Source organism: Nematolebias whitei, chromosome 2 (assembly GCF_014905685.2).
Source record: "Nematolebias whitei isolate Nwh7 chromosome 2, NemWhi1, whole genome shotgun sequence".
Lineage (NCBI taxonomy): Eukaryota > Metazoa > Chordata > Actinopteri > Cyprinodontiformes > Rivulidae > Nematolebias > Nematolebias whitei.
The window spans coordinates 35,703,579-35,723,123 of NC_056499.1; the positions used below are offsets into that span (position 1 = coordinate 35,703,579).

Below are 19,545 nucleotides of genomic sequence, written 5' to 3' on the forward strand. Positions count from 1 at the left end.
ATTATATACACATATATATATATATATATACACATATATATATATATATATACACATATATATATATATATATATATAAAGGTGTTTTAAACCCTGCCCACACTCTTGCAATATTCTAAACAATGTTTCTAAACTCTAAACGCTCTAAAAGAGCACAGAATATCATGATTTCAGCTCTCTGCCTCCGCTGCTCTCAGCCACCTGCAAGCGTTTTTGGCCACGCCCACTTCGCTCTGAACGGAGATGAGCTGATCAGCTGCATGAGGACGTTTATCCTGCAGTGTGGGCTGCACAAATGTGTAGCAGATGCTAAATCATTTAAAATAATTTATTTAAAATAAAAAATTTCATACCAATCATGCAGCTCATCCATCAATCAGCAAACTGTGTGTCATGTCCAATCTTATTTTGAAAAACTGCGATAAACGAACCGCGAAGGGACTACTGTATCAACCTTTTCGGCTCTAGGACCACGTCCCTTGAAGGCTCAGAGGCATAAAAGCAGCAGGTTGACTTGAAGTTTTTTGGATAAAAGACACAGGATAATAATTTTGAACATGAGATGACCTGTGGTTGGAGGACAAATGGCTGAGCTTTAACAGCTGTCAAGAGTTAAGAGGCACATATCAGCAACGTTAAACCAGTTCACCTGCATTCAGTTCACTCTTATCTGTTCCAGTTGGTCTTTTGTTATTACAAGTATAATTGTGTTCTGTTCTGTTTCAGCATTGAATTGGAACAAACCTTTGAGCTTATTCTCCTCGGTGATGATTTTGAAGACGTGTTTAAACTCCTGGACGAGGATCCCTGCAGTACCTACGTACGACGGACATTTAGACCGCACCACTGCGACGATAAAAACAAAGTCAGTGCATTTTACAGATTTGCTCACGTTTACTGATAATTTCCTTCAAGCAACACAAACATGCAACACAACCACTAAACTTGCATCACAAAAACATCTAACAGCTGCAGATTCAGGCAGCTGCAACTTTCCTGCAGGGATAGGATCCGAGGCGGGGTGAGTTCAGAACATCAGACAAAAGGTTTGGCTAACACAAGTAACACAATGTTCTCTTCATACAGAGCTTTAACTGACTAAAGCTTCCAGATCAAATTAAAACTGGGCAATATGATTTATTACTAATGTCTAAATATTTTAAAACAATCACAATGTACAATTTATATGTTGAAATTTAAAATCTGCTCTAACTCATAAATGTTGGATTTAAGTTTATTGCGTAAAAAACATGCAACAGTGTGTGTTAAATTAAATACACTCAATAACTGAAGTTTTTTAATTGCATGAAAAGGGGAAAAAATCTGTCAAATAAAATGCAGCAAACTTTTTTATGCTAAACCAAGCAGCTGCCCTCAGTAGCTCTAGTTTCCTTTTGTGGCCCAATTTGAGCAACACTTCAAAAATACAAAGTTTCATGTATCAAAATATCCCCAAAAATGCCAAAGAGGGTCTTTCTTAAACATGGCATGTTGATTCTGTAACGCTTTGTTTAAACGATTATTTGTTGTTTGATTGTTAAATCAATTTTTTGTTTTAAATGACCTACAATTGATTTCAGTGATTGACAATTCTAGACACATGGTAACGACATGGAAGAGTCACTAATTAATCCACGGAGATGAATCTAAGGTTGAGTCAGGTCCAATGGATGGATTCTTTGTTGAAACATTTCATCTTTTATCCAGAAGACTTCTTCAGTCTGAGGAGCTGCACCAAACTCGGTCTTATAAGCAGAACCTTCTCATAGTGGATCAACCAGTTTGCTGCTGACAGCCAAAACTAATTGTTCACATGCAAAGGGAGGACCATCTGTCCAGAGGACCTGACTCAACCTTGTTAGATGGGTCACTAAAACTTTGTTACTCGAGTTTAGCACAGGATCTGCATGTTTGCACCAGCTTAAAACTTTTTCACATCATCACACCTTTAAGTACTGAACAGAGTTGTTTGTGATCGCTGAGGCTTCAACACAAGAAGAAAATCTACCTGTAATGATGGCGCCATGGAAGTCTGCCTTCAGAAGCTTCTGCTGCACAAACTGTAGATTGCTGGAAAAAACGAGACTAAAGTCAAAAAGGAAGAATTGCAGCTGGATCTGTAAATATGTTGGAAAAAGCAAAAATAATAATGAAGGATGCAAAAGTTAAATTGATTGTACCTTGATGGTTTTAATCCCCCACACAGGTCAACTATGTATTGTCTCCAGAGTTTATGTAAAGGCAGAAAAAGCTCGTATCTGTATTGACAATATGGGATATGGAGAACAAAGAACTGTTAATAACTAGAGACACTGCATTTCCTGCGAAAATGCAGTGTGACTATTTAGTCAGAGTCAGAGTTTCTTTATTTGTCATTCACACCACATGTGGTACATGTGGTGGAACAAAATTATGTACACAGGGTCCCAGTTACATCCAACAATAAAATGTAAAAGAAAAACAGTAATAAGATCTAAGATATGAACTAAGAAAAACATTAATAAATATACTCTAAGCACTAATTAAATAAAAACATTACGTCGAACATCAGCACGAGCATGAGTCTGTGTGAGCAGATGAGCACGCATGAACACAGCAACATGAAACAGATCAGCAGCAACATGAAACAGATCAGCAGCAACATGATGTGATTTTGATCATCCTGGGTAGAGATTCATGAGTCTAACAGCTTCAGGGTAGAAGCTGTTCCTCAGTCTAGTGGTTCTACACTGAATGCTCCTTAACCTCCTTCCTTAGTGGAGCGGGGCAAAAAGTGTGTGTGCTGGATGAGTGGGGTCCTTCATGATGCAGGTGGCCCTCTTCCTGCATCTGGAGGTGTGCTGTATTTTCCAGCGGACACGTCGCTCCACCATATAATTTGCATCAGTCCATATTTGTCTAATAAAGTGGAAAAATCCATAAATATGTCACTTCGCAGTATAAGTCGCATCTATTATGTTTCACCGCTGATGCGTCGTGTTTGTTTCACATCAACGCTGGCAACCTGGAAATGTGGACCGAATCCGGAAATGTGGACCGGTGTTGTGCCAAAAATCGATGGGCTGACAAATGGAGGCCGTGGGAGCGTGCACGTGAGGACTTTAACAAGAATTTAACAAGATTAACACTTAAAAACATTTATTTGTTTGCACAAAATTATAGTAAATGTGTGTCTCAGTCTAACGTTTGCTTAATAAATGCACTTTGACCTTCAAATCAGCTGTGTTTCAAAAGCCGATACGCAGTACACGCGTGCACGTGACAAGTCGCTGTGCAAATTTAACAAGATAAACACCTAAAAACAATTGTTTGCTCGAAATTATAGCAAAAGTGTGTCTCAGTTAAACTATTTATTAAAAAAAAAGCACTTTAATGGTCAAATCAGCTGAATTTCAAAAATAGTTTAGCTGCTGCGAAATGTGCACACGCAGAGGGATGCATTTCTCTGCATTTCTCTGCATTTCTTCGAAATTTAACAAGATAAACACCTAAAAACAGTTGTTTGTTTGCTTAACTTTATAGTAAAGGCGTGTCTCAGTCTAACGTTTGCTTAATAAAAGGACTTTAACGGTCAAATCAGCTGTATTTCAAAAGTATTCGCTGCCTCGGTGCTCCGGGAGCGCACAGACAGGGAGGAAAAAAAGGAGGAGGAACGCTGCTCGTTTCTGCAAAATTTAACAAGAAAAGCATGTAAAACAATTATTTTTTGCTCAAAATTATAGCAAAGGTGTGTCTCAGTCTAACGTTTGCTTCATAAATGCACTTTAATGGTCAAATTAGCTGCATGTTGCTAGTTTAATTTGCTCCAAGCAGCGAGCAAAATGAAGGTGGAGGGACTGTAGCAAGCCAGTTGTGTCATTAATAGCTGGTGAAGATTCTCAGTCATTCAGGACATAGTAAATTCAAAGAAGTTCAAGAAAAAAACAAAGTATAAAGTATAATAAATGAAGTCCAGTTGTTTTTGTCTTGAACTTTTTGAATTTGTCATTATAGCCACGTTTACCTATTACATGATACAACGGCATGCCTTACTGTTACTATTACTCTGCTGCCATTTCGTGGCTGAAACTGGTACTACTCCCCCCCCCCCCCCCCTCCAGTCAGAATGAATGAAAATGGTCATATCTCAGCCAAAAATTGGTTTATAAATATGGAAAAAAATCCATAAATACGTCGCTTCGATCTATATGTCGCAGGGCATGTAAATTATGCAAAAAAACACGACTTGTAGGCTGAAAAATATGGTTGATGTCTGTGATGGTGGGGAGACTGACTCCGACAGACTTCTGTGCAGCCTTCACCACTCTCTGCAAAGCTTTTCTTTCTGCAGCTGTGCAGCCTCCATGCCACACGTTGATGCTGGAGCACAGGATGCTCTCCACTGAACACCTGTAGAAGGAGGTGAGGACTGAGCTTCCCAGACCAGCTCGTCTCAAAAATTTCCAGACCTGAAGGCATTGTTCCTGGCTTCCAACAGGGTGCAAACCTCTGCATTCAGCCAAGGCTTATTGTTCGGGTAACTCTTAACATATCTGATGGTGGTGATGTCATCAGCACATTTACTAATATACCTCAGGACTGAGGATGTGTATTGCTCCAGGTCTAGTGCCCCCTCATTTTCAGCAACTTCTCTGAAGACCTTCCAGTCTGTGCATTCAAAACAGTCTTTCAGTATGGAGCCACTATTCTGCATCCAACATTTAACTTTCTTTTGTACCGGTCTGGAGCGTCTCAGCGGGGGGAGGTAAGCAGGAGCCAGGAAGATGGAGGTGTGATCAGTGTCTTAGGTGGGGGTGGGGTTCGGCTTTGTATGCATCTTTTACATTCGTGTAAACACAGTGCAGCATGTTGTTTCCACGTGTTGGTATGGCCACATGCTGGTAAAATCTTTGTAGACAGTCTTTTAGTTTTTTTTATTAAAAGGTTTTTTTTCCTGCTGAAGAACTTGCTGAAAAACAGCTGAAATTAGCTAAAACATGATGAAATGAATGAACAAGCCTAAGTTAGCAGAAAAAAGCAGAAAGAGCACATTTGCTGAAAGAAGCAGAAATGAGCACAAAAAGTGGCAATTATCTGAAAAAAGCTGAAATAAGCAAAAAACAGCAGAAAATTAGCTAAAAAGGCAGAAAGATGCTTAATTTACCAGAAGGAAGTGAAGAGAGCACATTTTTGATGAATTAGGCTGAAAAAAGTTGAAATGAGTGCAATAAATGTAGAATTAGCCAAAAAGTTAAAATTACCATAAAAAACAGCTAATAGTAGCTGAAATAGCAGAAAATGCTGAAACCTGCAGAAATAAGCTGTAAGGAGCATAACTAGCAGAAATTAGCAGAAATAAGTTAGAAGAAGCACAAACATTTGAGTAGTTAGCAGAAAAAAACCTGAAAGGAGCACAAAACAGCAGAAAAAAACAGCTAAAATTAGCTGAAAAATGTTTAAATGTGAACAAGGGAACTGAAAGAAGATGAAACAGAACAAAATGTGAAAAGAGCAGTAAAAGGTTGTAAACAGATCTAAAGATTTGAAGGATGTAAAATGAGCTCAAATTCATTTTCTTTGAGAAAAAAAAAAGGCAGAAAATGTTAAATATTTCAAAAAGCTCAAGTTGGGCCAAGACCAAGTCATAGCACCCTGCTCCTGAAAGAGCTGAACGTTTTGATATATGAATTGTTGAAATAGCACAAAAATTGTGGAACGAGAAAAACGCTGAAAAACATACAGAAGAAAAATGGATCCCCATAGTGTGAATGCTTCATAAACATTCAGACAATAAATAGAAAACAAAGTTTGCAGCAGAATATTATAAAGCGGTCACTTTTAAAGCACCAATAAAAAGTACAGAAAGTGTTCTGATATCTACCTCTGGTGTTCAGGCTTGATCTGGAAAATCTTCATCTTTCTCTTCTGTCGAGCATTTAACCCTTTGGCTTTCTTGCTGTTTCTCTTCGTCGTCTCTTTCTTAGGGTTGGCGTAGCCCAGGTGTATGGCCTTATGGGTGAGCATGTCCTTCAGGTCGTAGCGTTCAGGTTTCTTAAGGCTGTTCTTCAGGAAGGCCTCTGCAAACTTTTCTGCTTTAGAGCTGCTCTGGGGCTAGAAATATTGGATTCATTTCCAGGAAAATCTGCTAAATCTAATAAGAACTCCTGCTGAGAAACATCTGCTTACCTCAACACCAAGACTCTTCACCAGCTCTCCTGTTATCGAGGCATAAAGTTGTGCTTCTGTTGAAACGACAAACTGAAATTACTATTAGAACAGATGTTTTTTTTCTGCACATACGCAAAACAACAACACGCTAACTGGACTGTCAGACGTTCTAGTAGCACAAGCATCGCTGCTAAACACAGAATGGATTTTGTTTAATGGCGTTGCAGATTGAAAAAAAAAATGAACATCTGCATAAGACAGCACAACTTGCAGATGCAGCTGCAGTTACACAGCACTTTTTGTGCACATGAAATTGTCCCTCTGCAACATGCACAACACCTCTTGTTTGGAGAAGAGGTGCTGTCTCATTTTAGCATCAATCAAGAGTTTGGCCCACATTTCTAATCCTCCAGACCAGGAAATGCCCCTGGAAATGAAGATGAGCTCCATGTTCTTTGAACTGATTTGGTTTCGAAAACAAAATTCCCGTTAAAAAAACCTCTTCAGACTCAAAGAGCCCGCTGTTACACCTAAACTGGTTGAGCAAGTTTCATTTCCACAATCTCTCTCGTTGTGGAAAAAAAAATAAAACACATGCACAAGTTGTCCATAAGAACACACAAAGTTTAAAGAGGCATTATAATTTATGTTATATAATTTCAAGCTTTTACTGTTATTGCACATACAAACCGTGCTTTAAAATATGTTTCCAGTACATTTTACAGATTTTCTTTTGCTGCATGAGCTGCAGTGCAAGCAGTGAGCCAAGGGGCAAGCAGCTTGCAGCTTATTTATTCGTTTTGTACAAGTAGGTTTTCATTTTAAACAGTCCAGCTTGCACATGCATTCACTCTGTAATAAAATCAACAACTAAATTGGTGGAGCCTGCAGTGTAAGCATGCTCACTGTGCACGTCATGTCTCTAGAAACATCTCAAGTGCAGCTGCACAGCAATGGTCTCTCTGCAACATGCAATCAACAATGTCCCAACACGTGCATGTTAGGCAGCCGTCAGGCCCAGTCCTCCCTTGCAAGAGATCTGTGATCTCACTAGGATAAGTCTGGTTAAATAAAAGTTAATAAATAAAAAGGAGGGTTTGTGAAGCACTGCTTTATATAAAATATAAATCAGAGCGGCCAGCCACCAACCACTGAAGCAATAAAACAAGATGTGTGAAGCTCCTCTGTCTTTAATGATGTTAAACGGTGCAATCCTAAAAGATGTTTAGTTTATAACAAAATTTGCTGTAAGCAAGACTGAAAACAGTCGTTTAACGTTTTTATGATAAATTTGATGTTTATTTTTTTTATTATCTGATACGTCTTACATTGTGTGTGCTCTTTACATAAAAAGTGAGCTTTAAAATGACAACAACAAAAAAATAATAATAATAATGACTTGCCCTGCAACAAATGTCTTTCTGTTCAATTAAATGCTTTTTAAAATTATTTTGCCATGCTGATTGGAAATGTGGGCGGAGCCTGATCAGACTACTGGGACTGGCCAATCAAAACAAAGCGGGAATTTGGGGGTGGGGCTTTGCCTCTCTAACTACTGGTTTTACAGGAAGTGATAAAAATGTGCTGAAGTAACATGACGTTTCACTGTGACTGTAACTACTGATGTTCAAAATCTGTTGATCGTTTCCTTCTTAAATCATATTTACTGTTCAAGTCTGTTCAACTTGTAATTAATTTTTGTTGCATTCTACAAATATTCATTGAGGGCGTTACACAAACATGTGCATATGTCCAGGCCTCCCTTACAACAGAGATCTGTGATCTCAGTGGGATTTGCCCGGCTAAATAAAGATTAATAATAACTCATTGATGCATGTCAGGTCTCATCAGTGCTGTGGAATAATTTCTAAGGCAGGGACCTCCCTTCACTTCTTTTTGGGTAAAATGCAAAGCTTAAAGACAAACCTTTGGATAATTTGGCAAATTCATCATGAAATGACTTTGTTCCATTAGTTGTGACATTTTAATTACTATAGTCGCTAGGGCTGAAAAAATTAATTGCATTCACGATAATATTGCAATATGATAAAACAAGATTTTCTAATTGCAAAAGCTGCGATTTGACTGGTCGCATGATCTGGTTATGTGACTTGCGAGTGAGCGAAGCGGAGCAGAGCAAGGAAGAGAAGTCAACTCTGCGCTTTAACCGGTTGCACAATGGCGTCAAGCTCAACAGAAGACCTGAAAGTTTGGTACCAAAGAGGAACAGCACGTCCGTTGTTTGGAATTATTTTGTCTATTAAAAAAGAATACGTTGCACAACGACATGTATTGTGCAGAACCTGCCTTGCTGCTGTTGCTACCTCTAAAAGGTAACACCACAAATCTTTATCAACATATAAAAGCACCACAAAGCCATTTATGATAGTTGCATGGGTAGAATGACCAGTGCTTCAACTTCAAGTAAGCAAAGTATCAGCTGACAGGGATCACTCTGAACTGTTTGAAGGTATTACTCCGTATGAAGATAATTTGAAACGGCACGTGGAAATAACTCGAGCAATAAAGGAGTTCATAGCGAAAAATATAGTGACCAAGCCTGGGTTTACAGCTTTGATAAACACAATTAATAAATAATAATAATAAGTGGTACAGAATGCCCTCGCGCACACACATTTTAGCTAAGTTGCTATCAAGGAGCTATACATAAAATGCAGAAACAGAGTTGCAGCGGAGCTGAAAACGTTGGTTACGTACTGTAACCCCAGATTCTATGAGTATAAGCGTAGCCCTTTAAGGCCTTCGCTTTAGTGGGTTTATCCCGTTATGCAGAGCATAAGCACTGAAAAAATTAGTCCACGCCCACCTGCTGTGTGGGCCCCACCCGGTCCGTATAAATTACGTTAAGAGCGGGAAATCGGCTCCCAAAATAGCTTTTTTCTTCAGCCATTTAGGAGCCAGTGAGGCCCGACGCTTAAAGGGCTACGCTTATACTCATAGAATCTGGGGTTACAGTACGTAACCAACGTTCTATGTCGTATAAGCTTCGCCCTTTAAGGCCTTCGCTTTAGTGGGTAAAGGGCGAAGCCGATGTGGTCCTCGCCTCACTGGGTCCATTCGAACACAGTAAGAAGCGGAAGCTTGCCCAAAAAACGTCTTGTCACTCAGCTCCCCGTGTGCATAACTACGCATTGCGTAGTTATGTGCCATGCACAGACGCATGTTGAGTAACTATGCGTTCTGACAAAGCATGAATGCCCCGGAAAACTTTCAACGGGAAGAAGAAGTTGAAAAGAGGGGGGGGGGGGGCATGAACCAACTGGTTCATGGCGGAACAGTATAAACAGATTAATGTCCATGAATTGATTATTGATCAAATGAACTGATTGGTAACAATAGTCATGAACTGATTAGTGACAATAAAACCAAAATCACAGACACGACTTGTGACTGATAACAACATCTCACACTGTAATGCATGCAGACAGAAGTGAGCTTAAACAGAGTTCCATGAGAACAACAATATTCATTCTGTTAGAGCACTAAGGACAGAATGTGTCATGGAACGAGCCGTTACATCACGTAGGTAAAAGCGAATAAATGAGCAGGGTGTTGACCATGCAGCCGCAGTGCAAATGTCCTGCATTGACATACCATTATGCAGAGCAGTCGAAGATGCGATACCCCTGGTTGAGTGTGCTTTGAGATTGACAGGAGGCTCTAGATCTGATGCTCTGTAGGCTTCAGAAATGGCCTCACACAGCCAGTGTGACAAGCGCTGGGTGGATAACGGGCGGCCTGCGGATGCATCTCTATAATGCACAAACAGATGTTGAGTTTGACGCATTGCAGCTGTGCGCGCTATGTAACACGATAACGCCCGCACCGGACAGAGAAGATGAAAAGATGCTTCTTCTTCTGATCTGTGGGGGGGAGGGAAGAATCCCTCCAACGATATCTGTCTCGATTTAAAAGAGCTCGTGATGCTTTTAGGCATAAAGGCTGGGTTTGGTCTTAAATCAGCTGAACTACCGTCAGCCTGGATTCTGAGACATGACGGAGCGGCAGAGAGGGCCGATAAATCACTCACCCTCTTAGCGGATGTTAAAGCCAGCAGCAGGGCTGTTTTAAGAGACAAGAATTTAAGTGAAACTTGATCCAGAGGCTCAAAAGGAGCCTTGATCAGGGCTCGCAGGACCAACGTTAAATCCCACTGTGGAACGAGTGGGCGTGAAACCGGCCTATGTCTTTGTACACCTTTTAGAAACCGCTTCATCAGCGGGTGATCAAAAGCTGTTCTGTCTCCGAACCCTTCGTGGCAGGAAGAGATGGCTGCAGCGTACGTTTTAATCGTGCTGAATGCCAACTTCCTATCCATCAGCTGTTGAAGAAAGGACAGCACGCCACCTAATGGACATGAGGTGGCCTCCAGACCTTTCTCTGTACACCAGCGCTGAAAAGCCGTCCACTTTGATGTGTACAGGGCTGTGGTAGATGCAGCGCGTGAATCTTGAATTGTGCGCACTACCTCCTGAGGGAGACCCATCTTCTCTAAGCGGGACCGCTCAGCGGCCAGACCCACAGGTGCTGGCCTATTTCCGGGTAACTCCTGATCGCTCCTCCTGCTTGAAGGAGAGCATCTTCCCTCCATGGCAGTTTCCACGGGCGACCTGACAACAGACGCTGCAGGACTGGGAACCATGGTGCGTTCACGCGCTCGGGAGCTACCAGGAGAGCTGTCAGTCCCTCCTCCTGAACTCGGTTCAGGAACCGTAAAATCAGAGGAGGAGGGGGGAACGCGTACAGAAGCGTTTTGGGCCACGGGCTGTGGGCAAATGCATCCACCCCCAGCGGTGGATCGTCTCGTGGGCTCAGGGAAAACCATAATTGGCACTGAGCGTTCTCTCGCGTCGCAAACAGGTCCACAGCTGCTTTGCCAAACTTCTGCCACGTCTGAAACATCAGGTCTGGATGGAGGGTCCAGTCCGCGTGACGTGGGCCGCCCCTGGACATCACGTCTGCTCCTCTGTTCATAACGCCGGGTATGTAAACCGCTCTGATGGAAAGCAGGTTTTGGTGAGCCCAACACAGTAGCTTCCGCGCAATGTGTAACATCTGGGCTGAACGCACACCCCCCTGGCGGTTTATGTACGCAGCAGTCACCATGTTGTCTGTGTGAATCAACACGTGTTGATTCTGTAGCACGGGAGCAAAATGTTGAATCACATTCAGCACTGTGCGACACTCCAAAACATTGATGTGGGCTGATGTGCGGTGGGGCCACAGCGCCCCTACTGCTTGAGATAGGCATGTCCCCCCCCAACCTGACAGAGACGCGTCCGTGAAGACTGACACGTGTGACGTGGGTCTGCTGACGGGGACTCCCTCTGACAGAGCCAGGGTGTTTCCCCAGTGTCGGAGGTCTGCTCTCACGGAGGGAGGGACAGTGATCATCCGTCTCTTTTGTTTTACTGGATCCACACGCAGACGCGTAAACCACCTCTGGAGGCGTCTCATGTGTAACAAACCCAGCGGGACCACTGTGTGAGCTGATGACATCATTCCCAACAGCTTCATGACGGAGACAGCTGTTACCACTTTGCCAGGTCTTACGTGGCGTAATTGGTTTTTTTAGAGTGTCGATTCTTGTTTGTGATAAGCGAGCCGTCATGGTAATTGAGTTTAATTCCACTCCCAGATAAACAATTGTCTGGGCCGGGAAAATCGAGCTCTTCTTCCAGTTTATGGCGAAGCCCAGATTTAGCAGGTGTGATGCCAACACCTGAGCCTGTATCAGCGCTTCCTGTCTGGAGTGAGACAGGAGCAGCAGGTCGTCCAGGTAAAACAAAACTCTCATCCCTGCTCTGTGCAGTGGATGCAGGGCTGTCTCCACACACTTTGAGAACGTACGAGGCGCGAGGGAGTACCCGAAAGGCAGCCTGTTGTACTGGTACTTCATCCCTTGAAAGGCGAAACGCAGAAATTTTCTGTGTTTTGGGATGATTGGTATGTGAAAATAAGCATCTTTTAAATCGATGGAGACAAACCAGTCGTTTTTCTGGATGTTGTCCAACAGCTGTTTGTTCGTTAACATGTGAAAAGGTCTGTTCATGATCGCTTTGTTGAAAGCTGACAGATCCAGAATCGGTCTCATCCCTCCGGTCCTTTTGGGGACCAGGAAGTAGCGTGAGTAAAACCCTGTGTTTTCCTCCTCGTTGGGAACTCTTGAGATTACACCTTTTATCAGAAGCTCTTGGACTTCTGCATTTAAGGCTGAGACTTGGTCTGGTGATGACAGGACCGTCTCTATAACTCCTCCGAACGGAGGGGGTCGGGTTGCAAACTGCAGCGTGTAACCCTTGCATAACACTCTGTCCATCCATCTGTCCGGTGAGCATGTTTTTAGCCACTCTGCGTGACGTTCGTGGAGTGGACGTGCGTTTAAATGATGTGCCGTGTTTTGAACGGATGTCATCCAAAAACTCCGCCTCGACCGCCGTCATGCGTCGCGGAAATGTTTTCCGCGTGACCCAAGGCGAGGCTTCCTCGAAAGGGCTGTTCTGCGCGCGCCCGTGCGCTGTGTCTGGATCGCGAGCCAACCTTCATGTCCGGGCGGGGCGGTGTGCGCTGAGGCGAGGCGTGTGTCAGCTTATGACGTCGAGAGGCTGCACGTTTAACGTCGCTGTGCGAACGTTGAGAGGTGGAGGGCGTGACGTCATCAACGCCGTGCTGTCGAAGTGAAGGTTGTGAGCCTCGCGGGAGCGCACGTTTCCTCTGGAGGGACGCGCGCCGCTCTCGCTGAGGGCGGGGCCCGTCATTGGATTCATTCAGCTGTCTCACGCTTATGTCGCCGTGAGCTGCCGATCGCTGAGACGCGATGGATGACGGCCGCTCGCGTTCATTCAGGAGAGGCGTGTGTTGTTTTCGCTGAGAGCGGGGACCTCCACCGGACCCGGCCTGCGGTCCCACATTTATCCCGATGTGAGCCGGTGAGCGCCGGGCAGCTGTGCGTGCATCATCAACACAGCGCCGTTTGGATGGAGGCTGCTTGTCTCGCTCGGGTGCGCGTTTAACACCGTTTGGGTGGTGATCGTGCGGGTCTGATTGACAACAAGTTATTTCGCTTACCGTGGTGTCACGTGAGCGTCTGGGCATGTGAAGGAGCGGCGGTGGGTTTAAAAAACCTTTATTTAAGGCCACCGGCTCTCTCTGTGTGGAGGATGTGTGTGTAGCGGCTGTGAGCTCATCCGAACTTACAGACTGGCTAAAAACAGGCATTTTGATCTTTGAAAAATCATTTATTTCACTTCCTGTTTCATTCATACACACATCCTCCGCAGACCGTCATTTCTTAAACCTTCTCCCTCGTGAGCTCTGCGGTTTGTTTGCCCCGAGCGCCGTCTGCAGGCGATCTCTGGGGAAACGCTGAAGTGCAGGCTGCCGGACTGAGGAGGGGTGGTCTCTGGCGGGCGGGGCTGGGGCGAGACGAAGCTGCTGCTGCCGTGGAGCGTCGATGTTTCTGCCTCTGCTGTCGACGATCTCTCCAGCGGGCTGGGGGACGGGATGAGCCGCGCGGCTTGATGAGATGGCGTACCGCTTCCGACATCTCCTCCGACTGCTTCGAATTTGTGAGCATGGTCGTCAAGCTGCTTCCGAACAGCGCGTCCGATGAGATGGGGCCCTCCATCAGGTCCTTGTGCAGCTTTTCCGGCAGCAATGGAGAGTGACGGAGCCAGATGGAACGTTGGATTACCGTCATCCACGCTGCAATCCTCGACAGGCAAACCGTGGAAGCGGCGCACATGTTGAGGACGCCGTCTGCCGATTTACACAGGGAGCTCTTTGTCTCCTCCGGCAGGTCTGAGGCCTCCAGCCTTTTCGACATGCTAAATGCTAACAGCGCCACGTTGTTGTTAGCCGCAGCCGCCTGAAAAGCACACTGGTGGGCTCTGTTGGAGAGCGCGGTCGCCACCTGGTCGTGTTTCCCCGGAGGGACGGGACGCTTCTCTAGCCTGGACATCTTCGCTCCGAAGGCTTCCGCGAGGCTTGGCTCAAGGGGGGGTACCGAGGGATAGCCCCGCTCGGTGAATCCCTCAACTCTGGTGATGGGAGCGGACTGGGGACCGACTCCTCTAATCTACCAGGAAAGAACCGTCTGCGGCCTCGCCCGTCGAACGTCCTGTTGGAACGTGAGGCCGTATGGATCAAGACGGTGAGCCACAGTGGAGCCCAGTGAAAAACAACCTTTCCGCCGATCATCCGAACTGGCGGGAAAAGGCGAGGGACGTAGAAAAAAGGGGTCCCTTCATGTCAGCCTCCTCCTGGGTTCCGCCGGGCAACCTCTGAGGGCGCTGTCGGCCGGGAGCGGTGTGATCGCCGATGCGAAACGAGGTGGGATGGGGTGAGCATTCACTCAGCCCCCCTCCACCTACACTACGCTCCCCAGGAGGGAATGAGCAGCGGGGGCTGCAGCTGAGCACGCCTTGCCCCGGAGGAACCATCCGGTTCGCCCCGAGGGTCGGCGATAAGAGGAAAAACACAAGATGGCGTTGTCCAGCGTGTAGTGACCTGTCACTGGGAAATGTTCCCCGACGCTTACCTTGGAATAAGACTGCTGTCATCTTCTCCTCGGGGAGGAGAACTCACCGGACGACCGGAGGTCGATTGCCGGGCCAAGCATCCTTCACAAGGTTGGTCATTTACACAATTTATCTTCTTTGTTCTTCTGACAGTGCTATATTAGCTCGCTGAAGAAAAAATGGGAGCCGATTTCCCGCTCTTAACGTAATTTATACGGACCGGGTGGGGCCCACACAGCAGGTGGGCGTGGACTAATTTTTTCAGTGCTTATGCTCTGCATAACGGGATAAACCCACTAAAGCGAAGGCCTTAAAGGGCGAAGCTTATACGACATAGAACAGTGGAGTTTTTTGCAAATGAAACAGATTGATTTATTGCTTGTGCTTGTTGAAAAATACACGAGAAGAAGACATTGGAAAATAATCACATATTAAATCGCAAGATTGAGGTAAAAAAAAAAAAAAGGCAATTAGAATATTTTCCAAAATCGTTCAGCTCTAATAGACACATACCCTTTTCTGCTTACTTTTATCTGTTCACTGAAATATCATGGGAAAAACAAAACTAGAAATGTATTTTATGTAGCTGCTGGTCTCTTCAAATCTAAAACACTAAGACGCAGTTTCTCAGATGGAAATTAAAAGCATGGATATCAATGTTCATAAACTCCCACCTTCAGATCAATTCCATGTTTTTTTTTATGTAATCTTAAAGAACGTGGAATAAAGTCTGGAGAGATGGAGGTATGCTGCTCCAGGGAGAAAAAGAATCAGTCTGTAGAAACAAGATAAATGTGTGGGAATAAGAGCATGGTGGAAACGCTGAAGCTGTAAATAATATAGATGTTGAAGATGGATGAGTTCAGAGGCCTGGGGTCGACCATTCAAAGGAACAAGCAGTGAACAAGAAAGGTAAAGCAGAGAGTGCAGACAGGATGGAGACAAGTGTTTGGGTGATTAGAAGAATACCTACAAGAGTGACAAAGAAAGTTTACAACATGGCAGGAACTGCTGTGATGTATGGTTGGAGTTGAAGGTGTCAGGAATAAAGATGTTGGAAGTTTTCACTGGAAGTGACCAAAATAGACAAGGTTAGAAATGAGTGGATCAGAGGTACAGCTCAGGTACCAGTGCCACTGGATTGGCAGACTGGGGTGGTGGTTCCCCTCATTAGGGTCCTAAAGGTGTCATGGGAGTTTTCCCATCCAGTCTATATATGTTTAGTAGACTTGGAGAATGTGTTTGACTCTCCCTAGCCGGACTCTCTCTTAGAGATAGTGTTCGACTGTGTTCCTCAGGGTACACTGTCGGGGGTGCTACCCGATTATGGGATTGGGGGCTCGTTGTGATGAGCTGTTCAGTCCCTATTGAAGCGGTGCAAGAGTTTGGTTTGCATTGGCCGTAGTAAGTTGGACCTCTTCAGGGTGGGAGTTGGACTCCACCAGGGCTGCTCGTTGTCACTGATTCTGTTCATAAGTTTTATGGACAGAATTTTTTGGTGCAGCCAGGGGGCGGAGGGATTCTGATTCGGTGACCTCAGGATTCCTTCTCTGCTATTTGCGGATGATGTGAGGTGAGGTTCTGCCTCAAGTGGAAGGGTTCAAGTATCTCGGGGTTTTGTTCACGAGCGAGGGAAGAATAGTGTGAGAATGACAGATGGACTGATGCAGCATCTGCAGTATTGAAGACTCTGTGTCGGTCCATTGTGGTGAAGATGGAGCTGAGCTGTAAGGCAAAGCTCTCCGTTTACTGGTCAGTCTACGGTCCTACCCTCAACTTTGGCAACAAACTCTGGGTAGTGACAGGTGAAGGCAGTTGAAATGAGTTTCCTCCACAGGGTAGCTGGACTCTCCTTCAGGGATAGAGTGAGAAGTTCAGTTATCTGGGAGAGACTCAGAGTAGAACCTCTGCTCCTCCACATCCAGAGGAGCCAGTTGAGGTGTTCGGGCATTTGGTAAGGATGCTCCCTAGGCACCAGGCATGTCCAACTGGGAGGAAACCCTGGGGAAAACCCAGGACATGCTGGAGAGACTGGGAATGCCTTGGAATCCTCCCAGAAGAGCTGGAAGAGGAGGCTGTGGAAAGAGATGTGTGGACCTCCCTGCTCAAGCTGCTGCCCCCAGACCTGACTTCTGAACAAGAGGAAGGTGATGATGGATATGCATGTATTTATTAAATTAGCTTAGATTTACAATAAAATATCAGTTTAGAAATGTTTAACTTTGACTGATGCAGTTTAAACATATCTGTATGCAATGTTGTGTTGAGATTTTATACAGAAACGTAAAATAAACGTAATAAACTTAAGTGTAATTATTTCTTCACAGCAGTGAGTTAAATAAATGGATAAAGTCAAGACGCTTGTTTGACGTCACTCCAAGGTTTCGCAGCTTTACTTCCGTCTTTATCCTGTTTAAAGACAGGTTGCTGGTTTGTCATTCATCATGCACGAGCAAACAAACACAATAGCAGTCTGACACGAGTGAAACATCTCTGTGATGATTAACCATGAGGTGAACAAACCGCGTTTTTACGTTTCCACACTACCTCCATTCTTGAAACCACACTCACCTCCCATGCTCGCAGTTTTGTTCGGGTATAAAAGTAAATTAGTTTCCCTAGATACAGAAAAACATGAAAAATCGTTAGCACTTCCGCGTCTTTCTTCTTCTTCAGATCCTTAGTGGCGCTCAGTATTTTAGGCGCTGCATTGCTGCCACCTGCTGGCGGCAGTGCAGTACTACAGCTGCTCCTGGACGTCTGGAGGGGATATGGAAAGTGCTGGCATCTTTAAAAAATGAGACAGTGATGAACCATTTTAAGCGTTTCTAATCTTTCCAGTGACATAAATTCTGTATAAACCAAATAAAAAATAAAGTAGTTTGTTGTAGGGCAAAATATAACAAATAAAAAAGTGCTACAAGCATTTGCACATCCTAAAGCTAATACTTTGAAGAGGATTATGATTGAATTACAACTTTCATCGTTTTTGGGAGCACACCTCCCAGCAACAAAAGTGATTTTAAACAATCTAAAATAAATTCAAGGGAGGTATTTTCTTTAATTTACTTAAGTGTCAAAAGTATCTCGTGATTAAAAATAATAAACCACTGAAGCCCCTCTGGTTAAACCAGAGAGAGCTTCAACAAAATGTGTGCACATGTATTGCACTGTTTAATGTTTTTTCTTTAATGCTTAGGCTTGTTAGTCAGCTGAATTGCACGATTTGTCACATTGAAGTGTGAATATATGAGATTATTTCATAGTTTATTACATTAAAAAACCCAGTAATTTGAACAGGTGTGTAAAGTTTTTTATATCCACATTCGATTTTTTATTTCAGTGAGTTGTTTTTTCCACAATGTCATTACAGTTCTACCAAGTCAATTACTGAGCAGATCGTCAGTGATCACACCAGCATGCTTCCTTACTGTAAGACTCCTGTACAAAGAACTTCCTTATGTTAACACTTTTGACAATCTTACCTCATCTCCTGATCACACAGCTGTTGTTACGGTCTATATGAAAAGTGCCTTGGGCATTTTCAGGAATAACCACTTCAATCTGTTTGTTTTTGGCAAGTTTGTTTAAGTCATTCCTCTGCACCTCTAATGCATCTATTTTTGGTCATGCAAATTAAAAAGACTCAGCATATTTAGCCATTTCTAAAAGACCACCAACCTTTCCCACCTTGTTGTCTACGGAAGAACTGAACAGAAAAGTGCCTTCTATTCACACCTGATGCAACTTTGTGAAAGCTTTGTTCCACACACGTTGTGATCTTATTCATGTCGCCTTGACTGTCTAATGCATCCAAAGTATTAATAATAGTAAAAACAAACAATCAAAATAAAACTTTTGAACCAAGCCATAAATCTAATTACTAAATAAAAGACACACAAAAAGCCTCCTTCCTTGGGGTTTTATATATAATAATAATAATAATAATAACAGTAAAAAGATGACACCAAATTAAAAAAAAAATCCCAAATTAGTCCTAAAACTTTTGTAAAATATTTATTTGAATTCAGCTTGTTTACATTTGTTAATAAAATATATCCAAAAATAATTGCATTTAATATATTTTTTACAAAAACATTTTTTTTTAAGATAAATGTCACAAAGTGAAGTTTTTCTGTATTTTCCCTTTAAATGTCACAAGAGTGCATAAACAGTTTTACTGCAGACATTACAGTAAAAAGATCCAGATTCTGATTCAGAACGTACTCTACAGTCTAACTGCCCAGACAATGGCACATACTGGTGTAGGTGCAAAGTGCACATCTGAAGATCCAGACTGGAAATTAAAAGGGTGGGGATTGGTTGCACAACTGTTTGGCACCAGTATGCTGGAAACTTTTTTTTTGTGCTGTGTATTTCCTAGAGCAGAGGACTTCCTGCTTCCTTGCTGTGTCAGTAAAACTTACTGCATCCTCAGAAAGTCCCTCAAGCAACAACTTCCCACCTCACTGACAGGCAGGAAAATGTTCTAGATTAATCACTAATTAAATATGTACCACCCGTTACACACAGACAAATACTGCATGTATTGAATTAAAGACAAGATCTCAAATAAGAGTCGAGGAACCTTAAAAAAAGACAGTTTCAGTGCTGAAATACTTGCACCATAACCAGCAGGTTACTATCTGTCACATCTCAGCATGATAAATGTTTAAAACCTCCTAACTCAAACAGTATTGTAAGCTCGGAAAGGATTTCAGGTCTTGTGCATCATGAAAAAAACTCCAGCTGCTGGCATTTAAGAAACTGACTCAAGAGTTTAAAATAGAGCCCGACCGATATATCGGTAGGGCCGATACTTTAGGCCGATACTTTAGGCCGATACTTTAGGCCGATA

General features: G+C 43.6%; 1 protein-coding gene across 1 annotated transcript in view; it reads right to left on the minus strand.

Annotated features, from left to right (window-relative positions):
* The window catches only part of pop4 (POP4 homolog, ribonuclease P/MRP subunit), an 18,273-nt gene extending 874 nt beyond the window's left edge, over window positions 1–17,399 (minus strand). The window contains exons 1-6 of the mRNA XM_037697660.1: window positions 17,259–17,399; window positions 6,166–6,221; window positions 5,861–6,090; window positions 2,181–2,258; window positions 2,009–2,070; window positions 745–846 (exon numbers count right to left, since the gene is read on the minus strand). Of these exons, the coding sequence (XP_037553588.1) occupies window positions 745–846; window positions 2,009–2,070; window positions 2,181–2,258; window positions 5,861–6,090; window positions 6,166–6,221; window positions 17,259–17,265 (535 nt within the window). The 5' untranslated portion in view covers window positions 17,266–17,399. The remainder of the gene's footprint in view (window positions 1–744; window positions 847–2,008; window positions 2,071–2,180; window positions 2,259–5,860; window positions 6,091–6,165; window positions 6,222–17,258) is intronic.
* Window positions 17,400–19,545: the final 2,146 nt, after the last annotated feature.